Here is a 16,323-nt window from a genome sequence, read left to right on the forward strand (position 1 = left end):
ATACAGACCTATCTGGTGCAGAACACAAACACAGAGACAGGTAACAACCACCCACAACGAACACAGTGAAACAACCTACCTAAATATGACTCTTAATTAGAGGAACGCAAAACACCTGCCTCTAATTAAGAGCCATACCAGGCAACCCTAAACCAACATAGAAACACACAACATAGAATGCCCACCCAAAACTCACGCCCTGACCATCACACACATACAAAACAGAAAACAGGTCAGGAACGTGACAATACTACACTGTTAAAATTAAGTGCTTTGTAACACTAAATCTAGTGGCAGCTCAGTTGCCATCACCTTAAAGGAGCCAAAACCTTAACTTGGCTGGAGTATTGAAACATGGTTGTGAGGGTATTGGGACAGATTTAAGGTGTACTGAAAAATTCATCCGGGGTGTTCTGAAACATGACATGGTGTGTTGTAACATCACATAGTCAAGAGAAACACTATTATGGTGTTAGAGTCCTGTGTAGAGCAGAATTAGATCCCTTCTCTTTTGGTGTCGTTTCCTTTCTAAAGCTTCTAAACACTATGATGGCTTTTCAAATCGTGTCTAGTGCAGAATTAGATCCCTTCTTCAGGAGTTTTCAAATACTGTAAATGGGAGTCCCTCCTCTTGTTGTATAATATTCCCTGCTCTTATATGGTGTGTTTATAAACTCATCAATTTGATCATATTACTCCAGTGCTAGCCTCTCTACACTGGCTTCCTGTTAAGGCAAGGGATGATTTCAAGGTTTTACTGCTAACCTACAAAGCATTACATGGGCCCGCTCCTACCTATCTTTCCGATTTGGTCCTGCCGTACATACCTACACGTACGCTACGGTCACAAGACGCAGGCCTCCTAATTGTCCCTAGAATTTCTAAGCAAACAGCTGGAGGCAGGGCTTTCTCCTATAGAGCTCCATTTCTATGGAATGCTCTGCCTATCCATGTGAGAGACGCAGACTCGGTCTCAACCTTTAAGTCTTTATTGAAGACTCATCTCTTCAGTAGGTCCTATGATTGAGTGTAGTCTGACCCAGGAGTGTGAAGGTGAACGGAAAGGCACTGGAACAATGAACCGCCCTTGCTGTCTCGGCCTCCCCTCTCTTCACTGGGATTTTCTGCCTCAAACCCTATTACAGGGGCTGAGTCACTGGCTTACTGGTGCTCTTCCATGCCATCCCAAGGAGGGGTGCGTCACTTGAGTGGGTTGAGTAACTGACGTGATCTTCCTGTCCTGGTTGGCACCCCCCCTTGGGTTGTGCCGTGGGGGAGATCTTCGTGGGCTATACTCGGCCTTGTCTCAGGATGTTAAGTTGGTGGCTGGAGATATCCCTCTAGTGGTGTGGGAGTTGTGCCTTGGCAAAGTGGGTGGGGTTATATCCTGCCTGTTTGGCCCTGTCCGGGGGTATCGTATGTCACCAGAATAAGACCCTCAATATTTATTGGAAAGGAGCAACAAGCGCATCACCTTGCACTTTCACCACCCTGTGAAGTTCATCATAACTTATTTCATCTGTAGCCTAACGTTGTGTGGGAGGACCACACAACGTGTCATCGCGTGACTCCAAGTTTACTTTGATAGGATGGTTATTATATCAGTGGCGCAGTGGTCTAAGGCACTGCATCGCACTACAGGCTGGCGTTCGATCCCAGGCTGTGTCACAACCAGCCGTGACCCAATTGGGTTAGGGAAGGCTTCCCTTGGCTCATCATGCTCTAGCGACTCCTTGTGGCGGGCCGGCACCTGCAAACTGACTTCGATTGTCAGTCAAATGTGTTTACTCTGGCACATTGGTGCTTCCGGGTTAAGCGAGCAGTGTGTTAAGAAGCAGCGCAGCTTGGCGGGTCATGTTTCTGAAGACACATGTCTTGACCTTCGCCTCACCTGAGCCCGTTGAGGAGTTGAAACGATGAGAAAATATCATAACTAGCAATTGGATATGATGAAATTGAGGAGAAAAATGGGGCAATTTTTTTTTATAAATGTGTTTCCACTGACATTTCTCACATAATTCATTTTACCGACACAAAAAGATCCCACCCTGTCTTGCGTATTTTGTTTTGTGTTGACATTTGGAAAGTTTACCAATAAATGTTCTGTTTCCATCAGGCCTGTCATGACATTTTTTATCTGACATATACTTTACTGGAAACCTGGTTATTGAGTGAATTCCTTTTCTGTTTCCTTCTTCAACCTGGTCTCAGAGCATTCCGTATTCTGTATGCAAATCCAAGACACTCCATTCGGTATATGTTACGTTTCATATGGTATGTATTAATTTGTGGATGTCCATCACCCATTTCATATGATATGTTACGAATTACAATTTGTATTTTATGTTATAAATTTTCTAAACGTACAATATGTTACGAATTTGCAAAACATATGACATGTTACGAGTTACAGTAGTAGGATCTCTTCTGGATGTTGGGGTCATAGTAGGCTAGAGAAACCTAATGCATATGCGTGTCATATGTAAAGCTAAACCACAACTCATCAATGCTATCCACATTAGCTCTATTGCATAAACATCTCAGGTGACTAATACAAAAATGTGTTGGATGATTCTCTAACCTTTATGTGTGTGTTTTCACTGTTTCACTCCAGTTATACAGTAACTGATGCACATGTGGGAACAATATCTGATACACACAATATGTTCAGCGCCATGGGGAAATATACCGCAAATATCAAATGAATGAATAAATATGAGAAGATCCCTTACAAGAGGGTTATTGCTTGAGCTGTAATTGGTCACATTGATGATATAGTTGTTTAAAGGGAATACAGATTTGCATTTATAACTGATGAGGAAGAGGATAGAGATATTGAGGAAGTTGAATAAGAGGCAGTTAAAGAAAATCAAGGACAAATATGATTAGGATTTATTTATTTATTTTCAACCAATGACTCTTAAAGATCTACCTCCCCCACTGGCATGTAGAAGCACTCAAAACAAAATATAATTCTGCAATCATTCAGCGCTCAAGCCCAGAATTCATATCTATAGAACGTGAATCAAAATGATAGCAATGGCCCACCTGAGTGTATTACACTGTAATACTTGGATATGCCATTACATTGTTAGAGCATCCATCCAAAAATGTCTCCTCTTTTTGGGTCCAGCTGTTCCATTATCTTTTACCATATTAACCTGAGACCGACCCTTAGCTCAAAGGCGTGGAGGAGTGCAGTAATGAACCACTACTATTTCCTGTCAGTGTTTACACTTGACTCATCCACACCCTTCTGCACTTCCTACGCTAATCTGTAACTGTCTCTCTCTAACTCAAACTCCCTCCTCCTTGCTTGATTACTGTAAGATGGGTTCATCTGTGGAGGTCATTGTGATTGTCATTTTCCTGATTAGTATTACTACCAAATAGTAGCTCATGAAATGCGAAACACAATGGCTGTATCTGAAGACAGTACTAGTTCCAGGGGAGGAGCCTTTGATCCTCTTGTCCAATGCGCTTTGAAAGGGGGTGAGGAATTGGAGGAAACAAGTATAGGAGGAAGCAAGGATTTGATGACTAGATGCAGCTTTTGTGACTCATTAGTACTCGGGGAGATCTCACTTCTCAAGAGTCTTAACTACATTCCCCAATAAACATACAATACCACTCAGCGGCACAAATTGGGTACGATGAGCATAGCCTTCTTTACACTGTATGTGGTTGTGATATGTACAGTTTTTGTTTCCTTCCAAACCTGACTGCTAAAACCTCTTGTTCATCAATGAACAGATGCCTTTGGCTGAAATGTGGTGAAATGTCACAACCTTTTGCGAGTTCTAGATCACGCTGCAGTCTGAGTTTGGAGATGGGTAGGAGGTCTAGATTGGCATTTGTATGCCCAGCTCTAATTGGCTTGTTTGAGACGGGACCAGAGGTATTGTGGGAAGGTTGCTTTCTCTGTGACATATCACTGGAGTAATTACATTTAGCCACGCTCACCTCAACTTCTCTGATCATAACACTGTTTACCTTAGTACTGTTGAGCCTGTAGAGAAAGTGTCATGGGGTGAATCAATATATTTCCTATCCAGACATGTTGCTTATATAAGCCTAGCATACATCATGTCTATAAAGGTGATTTTCAATTCAAAGAAAAATCGTCCTCTATCATTTTATTTATTTAGGATGATTTTGGATGGAGATTGTTCCATTCTCAAAAAAAAATTCCTGCCCTATTGTTTACAAACTGCCCAGAAAAATCACTCACAGACATGTGTTGTCTTCCTATAAATAAATATGATTAACCTTATCAATATGGCAAGTCACTGACAATATTGCATTTCTTGGGGAAATCAATGATTAGAAAACAGCTGTACACAGCTCATATACCAGTGTCCTGTGAGTGTCTACAATTATCCTGTGTTTTTCCATCTTTAGTGAGCTGTGGAAAAGCCCCTCTGGAAGCAGTAAATACTGATGTGCAACAATGATAATATAGCGCTCGTTGTGTCTCTGAGAGGAGAAGGCTGTTATCAAGATCCATTTGTCTGGTGAGGAATCTCAATAGAGCGAAGCGAAGACCGGTTGACACTATCATAGAATATGACTGAATATTGTCACTCTAATAAGATATCCACACTAGTTCATGTCATATAAATTAAATCACACATTCTAGTTCTGTGGTTTATCCTTTACCCACTGATCTCAATTTGCTAGTTCATCCTACTAACAAGAATGTATACTATACCCTAAATATTATTTTAGCTGTAAGGTTTTCCATCTAGGTAATTCGTGACTCCATGATAGAGAAATCCATGCGCTTGAAATCATGGTCAGACTAATATACTTTACCTTGGTCTCACTTTACATAATGAGTAATTATATTATTATAACAATAATGGTCGGCAGAGCAGCAAAAGTAGCATGCATGTTTTTCAACCCTCAGTCAGGTCAAAAACTGACCACACGAATGTAATTCTGAACATTGAACAGAGGGTTTTGGACCACAAACAAACCCTTACAGAACATTTTGTTTGAGAAGCAACAGTTTCTATATAAACGAGGAGAGGAGTTAAAAGTCCTCTATTATATCTGGCAGAGCACACTACAGAATGTGAAGTGGAGATTAATATAATCAACAAAATCTTAAATCACCTGCTAAGGCCACAGGCACCAATGGTAATTACACTTGCTTTCATATTGTGTAATTATTTTTTTTATCAGATTCCATGCTCAACTAATTGCTTATCATCATCTTTTTGTATTCAACCACCTATCATCACAACCGTTGAGCTATACTCATCCAGGACCTCTATATCAGGTGGGGTGAAAGGAAGGTCCGGAAAATCGTTAAAAACTCCAGCCACTCGCCTCCCGAGTGGCGCAGCGGTTTAGGGCACTGCATCGCAGTGCTTGAGGCATCACTACTGACCCGGGTTCGATCCCAGGCTGTGTGAGGTGACCCGTGAGGTGGCGCACAATTGGCCCAGTGTCGTCCGGGTTAGGGGAAGATTTGGCCGGTCGGGATGTTCTTGTCCCATCACGCTCTAGCGACTCCTTGTGGCGGGCCAGGCGCCTGAAAGCTGACTTTGGTTGCAAGTTGTACGGTATTTCCTCCAAAACAATGGTGTGGCTGGCTTCCGGGTTAAGTGAGCAGTGTGTCAAGAAGCAGTGTGGCTTGACAGAGTTGTGTTTCAGAGGACGCATGGCTCTCGACCTTCGCCTCTCCTGAGTCCACATAGTTGCAGCCATAGACTGTTCTCTCTGCTTCCACACTGCAAGTGGTACCGGTGCATCAAGTATGGCACCAACAGGCTCCTGAACAGCTTCTATCCACAAGCCATAAGACTGCTAAATAGCTAACAAAATGGCTACAAGGACTATCTGAGTTGATCCATGTATTTTATTTTATAAAAAATGTTGCACTGTCTCTATGCACACTCACAGGGCCTCACGCACACTGGCACTCCATAACACACACACAAACACTCACTCCATCATTTGCTCACACTCACATAATATGCACATACATTTATACTGACTCTACACACACGCACACCCACTCACATACGAATCATCATATACACTGCTGCTACTCTGTTTATATCCTAATGCCTAGTAACCTTACCCCTATCATTCCAGTATCCCTGCACATTGTAAATATGGTACTAGAAATGACTGACTCTGTATATATACTGAACAAAAATATAACCACAACATACAAAAATTTCAACGATTTTACTACGTTACAGTTCATATAAAGAAATCAGTCAATTGAAATACATTTATTAGGCCCTAATCTTTGGATTTCACATGACTGGGCAGGGGCACAGCCATGGGTGGGTCTAGGAGAGCATAGGCGCAGCCAATCAGAATGAGTTTTTCCCCACAAAAGGGCTTTATTACAGACAGAAATACTCCTCAGTTTCATCCGGGTGGCTGGTCTCAGACAATCCCGCAGGTGAAGAAGCCGGATGTGGAGGACCTGGGATGGTGTGGTTACACGTGGTCTACGGTTGTGAGGCCGGTTGGATGTAATTCAAAATTCTCTAAAATGACATTGCCTTTTATTGTCCCCAGCACAAGGTGCACTGTGTAATGTCATGCTGTTTAATCAGCTTCTTGATATGTCACACCTGTCAGGTGGATGGATTATCTTGGCAAAGTAGCAATGCTCACTAACAAGGATGTAAACAAATTTGTACACAAAATTTGAGAGAAATAAGCTTTTTGTGTGTATGGAACATTTCTGGGATCTTTTATTTCAGCTCATGAAACATGTTGCGTTTATATTTTGGTTTCAAAATAGCATGCTTAGTTACTTTCTCGTGTTCTTATTTCTTATTTTTATTTCTCTTGTGTTTTTGTTCTACCTTATGTTATTTTTAGTATTACATTGTAATTGATTACTTCATTGTTGGGTTTAGAGCTTGCAAGAAAGACATAGTTGTGCATGTGACATTCAAACTTAACTTGAAATTTGAAAGAGACTACTGCTTAGTAAAATTGCCACAGCTTTTGAGCATACTGTACTTCAGTTGGGAAGACCACCAATATCTTTATGTTTAAGTGCATTTGCTAATGACGACGAGGACTATCCACATAAGATGAGGTTACAAAGTTGGGTATGCAGTCAACAAACCAGTTTCCTGTTGAGATTATGTGAGCCCTAGTGAGCCCTGTTCATGAGAGCTTGGACATAGGGTTCAGTATTACAGGGGAGGCAGATGACACTACTCTGCCACACTGGTTTAGATGACATGTGTGGAGAGGAAGGTCACAACAACAACACAGCAGTAATACACACTTCAACGGTGCAGCGGATACCAACACAAGGTCAATAATATTGGAGGACCCTTGAAAGAAAATAGGGTGCAGGATACTCATACATTTCCTACACAAAAAGTACATGTTTTCAACAACTTTCACATACCAAATTAATATTTTGCTGGTCGCCTTGAACAATTGTATACAATCTTCTTTTAGGTTTGCAGTATAGTAGCCAAGAATACTCATATTATTCAGTATTATTAATTATAATCATTCATATAATTTGGTTAACTACCCTCTATGTTATTCCTGGCAATAGAACAAGACATGGATGAAACACAGATATGACGATTAGAACATGCTAATACAGGGCCACACAAAATGTTCACCTGATATCAACTCATCATAAAATGCTTATTTAGAGACCTTTCTGATTATTAATCAAAGATAGAAAGGCTGTCAATGTTTTCATCACCAGTGTGAATGTACACACAGATTCCATCAGTCTCCCTCGACGCTGCAGTTCCGGTGTGAAAAGCCCTTTTGTTTGCAGGTCACATCTGCATGTTATTTGCTGTGCATGTCGTAAGGGGTTCCCACAGCACTGTAGTAGGCTACACTCCTGCCAGGTTAATTTACAAGAGACACCTCTTGCATCTGGAGGCGTGGTGGTCGAGCTTAGAAGATGGGAAAAGTGGAGTGACCGGGCAGGTTTTAACACGTCCTAAATTGCATTCACACCTTGCCAAAGGGCTTGGTGGTCATATGCAGTGATTGCAATCAAAGCCGCCTGAGGTTATTGTTTTGTGTCAACACTTCTATCGACAGAATGTCTACGTGGCCACTGACATCTTACTTTGACATTTTCAAAATATATAAATATGTGGACAGTGAGATCAAGCACCAAAATAGCAGGACCAGCGTGTGAATCACGACCACGGCAAGCAGAGCTTGTGGCATAAAATAAATGTGTGTTGGTAAAAGCTAATGGCTGTGTATGTGTGTGGGCTGTCAGAACCACAGGATACACATTAAACATGTTGGGCTAAAACAGGCTCCTTTTCCTCTAATGCGCTGAACCAAACACACGCATCAGCATGTCACATTGAACTACTCAGGACTATTGTGAGAAGCTTTCTGGGAGAAGTCAATGTAAAGTGTCACCACCAAATGAAGAGTTTATTCCAAAACGCTATATATAATTTTACTGAAATGTTGGTAAATTTGAATTTCATTGTTTAAAGAACTTATGAAAGATATTGGTGTGCTTTGTCACCATCTAATCATGGAATGGGGTTCAGTGACAGACATGTATTTGTTTGAAATCTATCACTTAATGGTTTCATTTCAGAGAGACAAATAATCATGTTTTGTTATAAAACGCTATATATCCTCCTCACTCTCAGAGAAATAAGTAGTACGGCTAGGTTTTACACAGTCAAATGTAACAAATAAAAAAAATTAAATGAAGAACTGTACGAATGATGCATTTGTGACATCAATATAAAACCGTTTTATTTTTAAATGAATCACTACAGTTATACGAGATCTGTATATAAAATATTTACATTTGACATTTTAGTCATCTAGCAGATTCTCTTGATTAAAGAGCATGATCATTACACCTTGTGCTGGGGACAATAAAAGGCCACTCTAAAATGTGCAGTTTTGTCACACAACAAACACAATGTCACAGATGACTCAAGTTTTGAGGGAGCGTGCAATTAGCATGCTGACTGCAGGAATGTCCACCAGAGCTGCTGCCAGATAATTGAATGTTAATTTCTCTACCATAAGCCACCTCCAACATTGTTTTTGAGAATTTGGCAGTACGTCCAACCGACCTCACAATCACAGACCACGTGTATGACGTCGTGTGGGCAAGCGGATTGCTGATGTCAACGTTGTGTACAGAGTGCCCCATGGTGGGGGTGGGGTTATGGAATAGGCAGGCATAAACTGCGGACAACAAACACAATTGCATTGTATCAATGGCAATTTTAATGCACAGAGATAACGTGACAAGATCCTGAAACCCATTGTGAGGTCCATTTTTTTAAGGTATCTGTGACCAACAGATGCATATCTGTATTCCAAGCACAGGAGGTTGGTGACACATTAATTGGAGAGAACGGGCTAGCGGTAATGGCTGGAGTGGAATGGTATCAAATACATGTGTTTGATGCCATTTCATTTGCTCTGTTTCAGCCATTATTATGAGCCGTCCTCCCCTCAGCAGCCTCCACTGATTCCCAGTCATGGGTAATTCATAGATTAGGGTCTAATACATTTATTTAAATTGACTGATTTCCTTATATGAACTGTAATATTTGAAATTGTTGCATGTTGCATTTCTATTTCGTTCAGTATAGCTTCAATGACTGTAATTTTCATCCATATTAAAGGGATCGTTCAAGATTTTGAAAAGGAAGCCTTTTATCTACTTCCCCAGAGTCGGATGAACCGGAACAGCTAGCTTGCTAATTGTTCCTGTAATCTTCCAGTCATTGCGCTAGTTAGCATTGGCTCGTGAAACTACCTCTAACTTTCTTCATATTGGACGCAGAGACATAAAAATAGTATCCACAATGGTATTATGTTGTAGCCAGCGATATTCATTAAATAATTTGAAAAAATCCAAATTTAAATTTTTTCAGATTATATATTTTTTTAAATCACAGACCCTTGCAGTACCTCTGAGAACCCCTAGGGAGCCACGGACCCCAGTTTGAAAACCCCTGATTTAAGACGCTCCTATTCAGCTCCTCATTTGACGCATGCACAATTCCTTTATGGAATTATTACCATCTCTTCGACCTTATTAGGAGATTAATTTGGACAATAAATTGTTGTACCAGTATTTTATTTAATGTGTCAAATGATAATGCATATAGGCTACTGTATAAACACTGCTCTACTTCACATCTCTAAAAACAAAATGTAATATCACACTAAACATTTATTTTCATATTAAAGCAATAACTGTGTTCAAAGTCTTGATGTGGGATGTGAGAAGCTCAGTACCTCTTAATGCACTCCTATAATCAGATATCCAACACCGCCAACTCCAACATCCACATCTCAAAGAGCCATGCTTGGCCAGTAGTTCCCCATCATTCTTAAGACTCTAGGAGAGCCATTGGTACCCTTGGGCCCAAACCATGCCAGAGAGCTGAAAATGACTTGGCGAGAAACACACAGGCACTAACAACTGCTGCTTAAAGTGTGGTGTACCCTTTAAAACCCCTTACCCCAGAGTCTTGACCTCTTTCACACACTTCTGAATTACTCACCTCATTGAATCTGCTTCAGACCTCTGGGACTATAATCTTGTTATCTCCTATTTCATATTAGTCTCCTATTATCTACTATTTCATATTAGTCATATTAAACATATCCTTCTGGGTCAACATGTGAGAACTGCAAATAATTAGATCACAGTCAGGGGCTATAAGGACACACATCTATGTTTTGGTTAGGACATGTTCAATTAACCGTTAAAACAATTACTGCGGAAGAGCAAAAAGACACACTAATATCAGCATTACAGCTAATTTCAAAATTATTATTGTGAATATTGATAATGGGAACCAATGATACAATTGTAATGATGTGCACTGAGAGTTGGGAAGCAAGTTCAGGGAGTGAGTGTTTTAATAAATAACCACAAGTCAAACTAAGAAACACAGACAACGCACAGCCATGACACAGAAAAAGAAACAATAATGCCTGGGGAAGGAACCAAAGGGAGTGACATATATAGGGAAGGTAATCAGGGAAGTGGTGGAGTCCAGGTGAGCAGGTGCGCGTAACGATGGTGACAGGTGTGCGCCATCATGAGCAGCCTGGTGACCTAGAGACCAGAGAGGGAGCACATGTGACAACAATGACAGAGACAAGACACAAATGTGTATTTGTAGAAAACAAAACATAATTGTGGAACCCAACCTCTTTGGACTGCCTCACTATATTATACTATCTCTTATCTGACCAACCCACACAATTGATTGAATCACGAGATGGCTCTGAGGGACTTGTACAGTATGTGGATGGGGTTTACAGATCCTCCCAAAAGTAAAGATGATCGAAAGCACCCACTTAATTTGGTATATTGATCCTCATCTAGTGTATCCAGGATACTGAGACAAAATAATGTGTTTTTGAGAAATCTCAGTATTCTTATCCAGCTATTTGAAATTATAGATAATTAATAAGACAATTGTTATCATAAATAGTTATCTATATGTTACATAAGGAAACAGATGAATGTTGCCACCTGATGTTCTTTGATTGAATTGGGTCCTGGTGTGAGTCTCACCAGAGGTGTAGGCAGAGAGGAGAGAGCGATGTGTTGTGTCATGTTATGTCCACAGGGACTAGCTAGGCTGTAAAAGTGAGAAGTTGTGTCCATTTGGTCCTGAAAAGGTCATTCTAACACTTTCAGCAGAAATCAAACAAGCCAGCACATTGTCCAAGCCAGTCAACAAAATAGAGTCAGGAACAGTCACACACAACCATACTCAGTAAAGACACACACATGTTGTGCTTTCACTGAGTGACATCAGGGGCCTGTTGCACAAAACTAGGATAAGGGATTAAGCCAGGATATCTTGGTGATCCTGGCTCAATTGATCCGTAATCCGGTTGCACTAAAGATGGATAGGGGGCAGGAGGATATGTTATGGTATAAATTACCATGGAGATTTATTCTGTGGAGCTAGCCTGCTCCAGACCAGGCTAAATTCCAGGATCTATTTAATCTCATCCCTAATGTCAGTCAGCAGTCACCACAAATGGAAACCAATAGTTATTTCACTGCTCACTATACATTGTTATCACATATAACTAGACCCACTGTTATTATTTAAACGTTTGTGATCATTAATTTCAATGATTTTGGATAAAAAATGATTTTTAGATGATGTTGCTATCATTAGATAATTTACAGTTTCCCATAGACTATAAGGCTATATATAAAATGATAGAATATTAGGGCCACAGAGGGGAAAAAAACACAAGTCATAATATTGTAACCAGTTGTTTTAAAGGAGGACAGTTGTTAAAATGACAGATGTGGGGCATTTCGTGAAATTGTACTTCAGTATGGTTTCATAAACAAAGACATGCTGATGTGCCAGAATATTAAGTATCACATTGTCATAAGTATCAAAACTGTAAAAACAATATGTAGCTTTTCTGCAGAAAGAACCAGCCTCATAAATTTATGACTTTATCCTTTTTCTTCAGTGTGGCCCTAGTACTCTGTCATATAAACAAATACACATTCCATATGAATATAAAAACACAATGTGTAACATTATGTTCCTTTATTGAATAAGGACAAAACAAAGCAGGTAAACCATCAGCTCCTTTCGAAACTGAAGTCACAGTGACTCTACAAGATGGAAAGCACAGAATCCAAGCATATTATACAAAATGATACATACACATTCAAAGGTCTGTATATAACACACCCTGCATGTCTGCACACTAAAATAAATGCAGGACAAATCCATACACATCAACTGAACAGACAAATGAATGGATGCAGTAGCCTCCCTGCAGCCTTGTATTACACACAGTATACCGCACAAACATCATAAGAGGCCAAATTCGTCAAAAAACGAACCCAAAAAAACCCAAATTCCTCTGCCACCGCAGGACATATTTAACCAAAATTGAAAGCACACATACTAACTAAAATAATTCAACACATATTGGTCCCTCAGCAGCCGACCACTGTCGTCATCAGGGAAGATTGCCGGATTGTCCCAGTCCATGGCTGGTGGCACTCTGGGGGCCCTCTCCTTCCTCAGGCAGGCCACATTGTGGAGGACAGCACAAGCCACAGTAATATCACATGCCCTAACAGGGCTGACCCTTAATTTGTGAAGGCAGTGAAAGCGTGCCTTCAGGAGGCCAAAGGTCATTTCAACTCTGGCCCTGGTCCTGGCATGGGCATGGTTGTAGGCCTGCTGTGCTTCCTGGGGGTCTGTGAAAGGTGTCAGGAGAAAAGGCTGGCAGCCATACCCCCTGTCTCCCAGCAACACACCAGAGAATTCACCTGTCAACACAAAATCTCATCATTACTACCTCATAAACACAGTGATATTCTTGACACAGCCATGATGGTTATAAATAGGGGTTGTGTGGCTTACCTTGTGATAGGCACTGATAGATTTCAGAGGCCCGAAAGATTCTGGAGTCATGGACTGAGCCAGGCCATTTTGCCACAACATTGCTGATCACACAGTCAGCATTGCAGACCATCTGAAATCATAAGATGAGGAATATTACACCAATCAATGCACATCACTGGCAATGCAGAGTGTTCGTCAATGGACAATATCAAAAAGTTATGTTCACCTGAACATTAATGCTGTGAAAGGATTTCCTATTCACAAAATCGGCCTCATGGGCACCTGAGGGGGCTTTTATCCTTATGTGTGTGCAGTCCACTGCACCAATGACATTGGGGAAACCTGTCACACAAAGTAATGAGTATCCTACTATGTGTTAACAGTTGTCCTGTAATTTGTAGATCCTCTTACCTGCAATCCTATAGAACTCCTCTTTGATGTCACAGAGTCTTCTGTGGCCAGGGAAGGAGATGAAGACATCTGCTAATGCTTTGATAGCCAGACACACACTCCTTATTGTGCGGCAAATTGTGGCCTTGTTCAGCTGTTCTGCATCCCCCACTGAGTACAGGAAGGCTCCACTAGCAAAAAAGCGCAAGGCCACACAAACCATTTGCTCCACACTCAGTGCATGGCTCCGTGCAGTGCGGTGCTTAATCCTGGGACCCAGTAGTCTGCATAGATACCTGATGCCATCTGCAGAAAACCTGTATCTTTCATATAGATGGTCATCAGGGAAGGCCAGTGGGTCCAACCGGTCCCTGAAGACCCTTTCTCGCCTGAAGGCTCTCCTCAGCACAAGTGCTTCTTCATCCACCACATCTCGCACGAATGGGCATGCCATTGTCAGAGCAGAAAGGAACACACAATTTTGGGCCTTCATATAGGCTAGTGGCCACACCTGGTGCTGGGGGGGTGGGCAAAAGAGGGCGATGCCTTATAACGATGACTTGGTTGTACTGATTGCTGGGAAAATAAAAAAAAACCTTAGAAAGATGCCACCGTCCTGTGTGCTCACAATAAGAGCTCATATGTCATGGCTCACTTGACTTTACGAGAATATACCTAATTTTTATTTTGAGCTGTGTCATCTTCTTGGAGCTGGGGGAGGAAAGAAAAATAATGAATAATACATTTGTGTTACAGTTAGCATACAGTGTACATTGAAGGCATATCTCACCTCCCTCTCAAGTTTTTTTATTTCAAGGTCCAGTTTCCTAATTGTCCTCTTTTTTATTTCGGACTCCAGTGCAAGATTTTCCATCTTTTTCTTCTTGTACTGAATGTCTATGTCTGCCAGTTCTATTTGGCGCCGGAGGTGGTTGCCATACAACTTTCTGATAGCTTGTGAGCTCTGTGAACACAATACAATTAGCGCAGCTGGAATTTGGCAGGATGTGGTGTCCTTTTATTAATACGCACTATGTTGCCAGGCTGGTTTTCCCACTGTATAGCATCTGGGTCCTGTAAAAGAAATTAGATTTTTTGATTTTGATGAGGACTCCTCACCATTGTAGAGTAAATAGTACTTTCACAGTCTTAACATGATACCTCATGCCTTCTGGAATCCAGAGAGATGGTCTCCTCCTCATCATCGTCTCCATCATGTGCTGTTGCTGCTGCACTGGGGCCTTCACCCTATCACATTTAATCGGATTCATATTGAAGCTAGTAGACAAGACATGCCAGGCCTACAGTATGCCTTTGATGGAGTACTCACTGGATCAGCATCGTCTGGTGCTTGTGCTGGTGGCTCTAACAGGAACACAGTGCTGCCAGACACTGCAAGGCAATAGGTAAACCAAAGTCAGACAGTCCAAATTGATTCAATATGAATGTGGTTGTATCCCATGTAGAGATGGAAGGACATACCTTGAATGAAGCGGGTGGCATCTTGGGAGGAACCTATGCTCGTCTCTTTCCCCCCAGGGATCCCCTCTAAGACGGGCCTGCCTTTATTTAGCTCCAAGGCCATGTCCTCTGCTGGGGTAAGGTCAGCCTTTGGTGACCCACCACCCGTGCCTTGTCTGTGGGTATTCTTTTTCACTGCTAAAACAGTACAGACAATGTGTGAGCAGGCACCTTCTGGGTACAATATATGCTTGTGCTTTGTTAAATATTAGTCAGGGACCATACCATTCTGCAGAATGTTCTTGTATTTGATTTTGACCTGCTGCCATGTCCGTTTTGGCCCGTTCATGTTTAATCTACACACACACACACACACACACATTTAATGGAGTCACACTGCAAAAAATTACTTGGTATTTTTGTCTTGTTTTCAGTAAAAATATCAACAAATTTATCATAGCTTTATACAGTGTGATGGAGTTACTTTACACAATTTCACTCATATCTGCAGTGCATTTCAATTAAAAATTTAACCGTTTCATAATTACAGTACAACTGCATTTTTGGAGATGTGAATTAAATATTTGAATTGTAATTGTGATGTTTCAGCGGAGCGGTGAGTGTGTAATTGTGCACTACTTACGCATTCAGGCGGTCTGCAATACTTTGCCACGCTTTTTCTCTTTGCTTTATCACTGTGGCGGTGTTGCCTTTCTTCTTAATTATATCTTTTACCTCCTCGTATGCCTCCATGAGGATTTGTGCTTCCGACGGGGAAAAGTACGCGGCTCTAGTTGCCATGGTAAATCAGTTAATCTGTGATCTGTGGCGGGGTCTATTTGAGTGAGCCGTGAGCGCGCACCTATCCAGGATTGGTTTCACCTGGCTTAATGAATCCGTGTCTGCTCATCCTGGCTTGGTCTTTGTGCAACCAATTAAGCCTGGACGCACATGTTTTGGCTTCATTGAGCTCAGCTGAGTCATTTATCCCGGATGTCTTAATTCTACTTTTGTGCAACAGGCCCCAGGGCTACATGTTTGAGTTTGTGCCAATTTAATGTGATTCTTCACTAATAACTTGGAAAAGTAGACAAATCCC

At 41.3% G+C, this 16,323-nt stretch overlaps 1 protein-coding gene across 1 annotated transcript; it reads right to left on the bottom strand.

Moving 5' to 3' along the window:
• Positions 1 to 12,522: 12,522 nt before the first annotated feature.
• LOC139541319 (putative nuclease HARBI1) lies at positions 12,523 to 16,239 on the bottom strand. The gene is made up of 7 exons (XM_071345839.1): positions 15,246 to 16,239; positions 15,094 to 15,155; positions 14,925 to 15,011; positions 13,785 to 13,954; positions 13,600 to 13,715; positions 13,392 to 13,503; positions 12,523 to 13,297 (listed from the first exon to the last, which is right to left on the bottom strand). The coding sequence occupies exons 2-7, from the start codon at positions 15,102 to 15,104 to the stop codon at positions 12,927 to 12,929; spliced, it is 867 nt and encodes a 288-aa protein (XP_071201940.1). The 5' UTR covers positions 15,105 to 15,155; positions 15,246 to 16,239; the 3' UTR covers positions 12,523 to 12,926.
• Positions 16,240 to 16,323: the final 84 nt, after the last annotated feature.

This window comes from Salvelinus alpinus, chromosome 16 (genome assembly GCF_045679555.1).
Source record: "Salvelinus alpinus chromosome 16, SLU_Salpinus.1, whole genome shotgun sequence".
Taxonomy (NCBI): domain Eukaryota; kingdom Metazoa; phylum Chordata; class Actinopteri; order Salmoniformes; family Salmonidae; genus Salvelinus; species Salvelinus alpinus.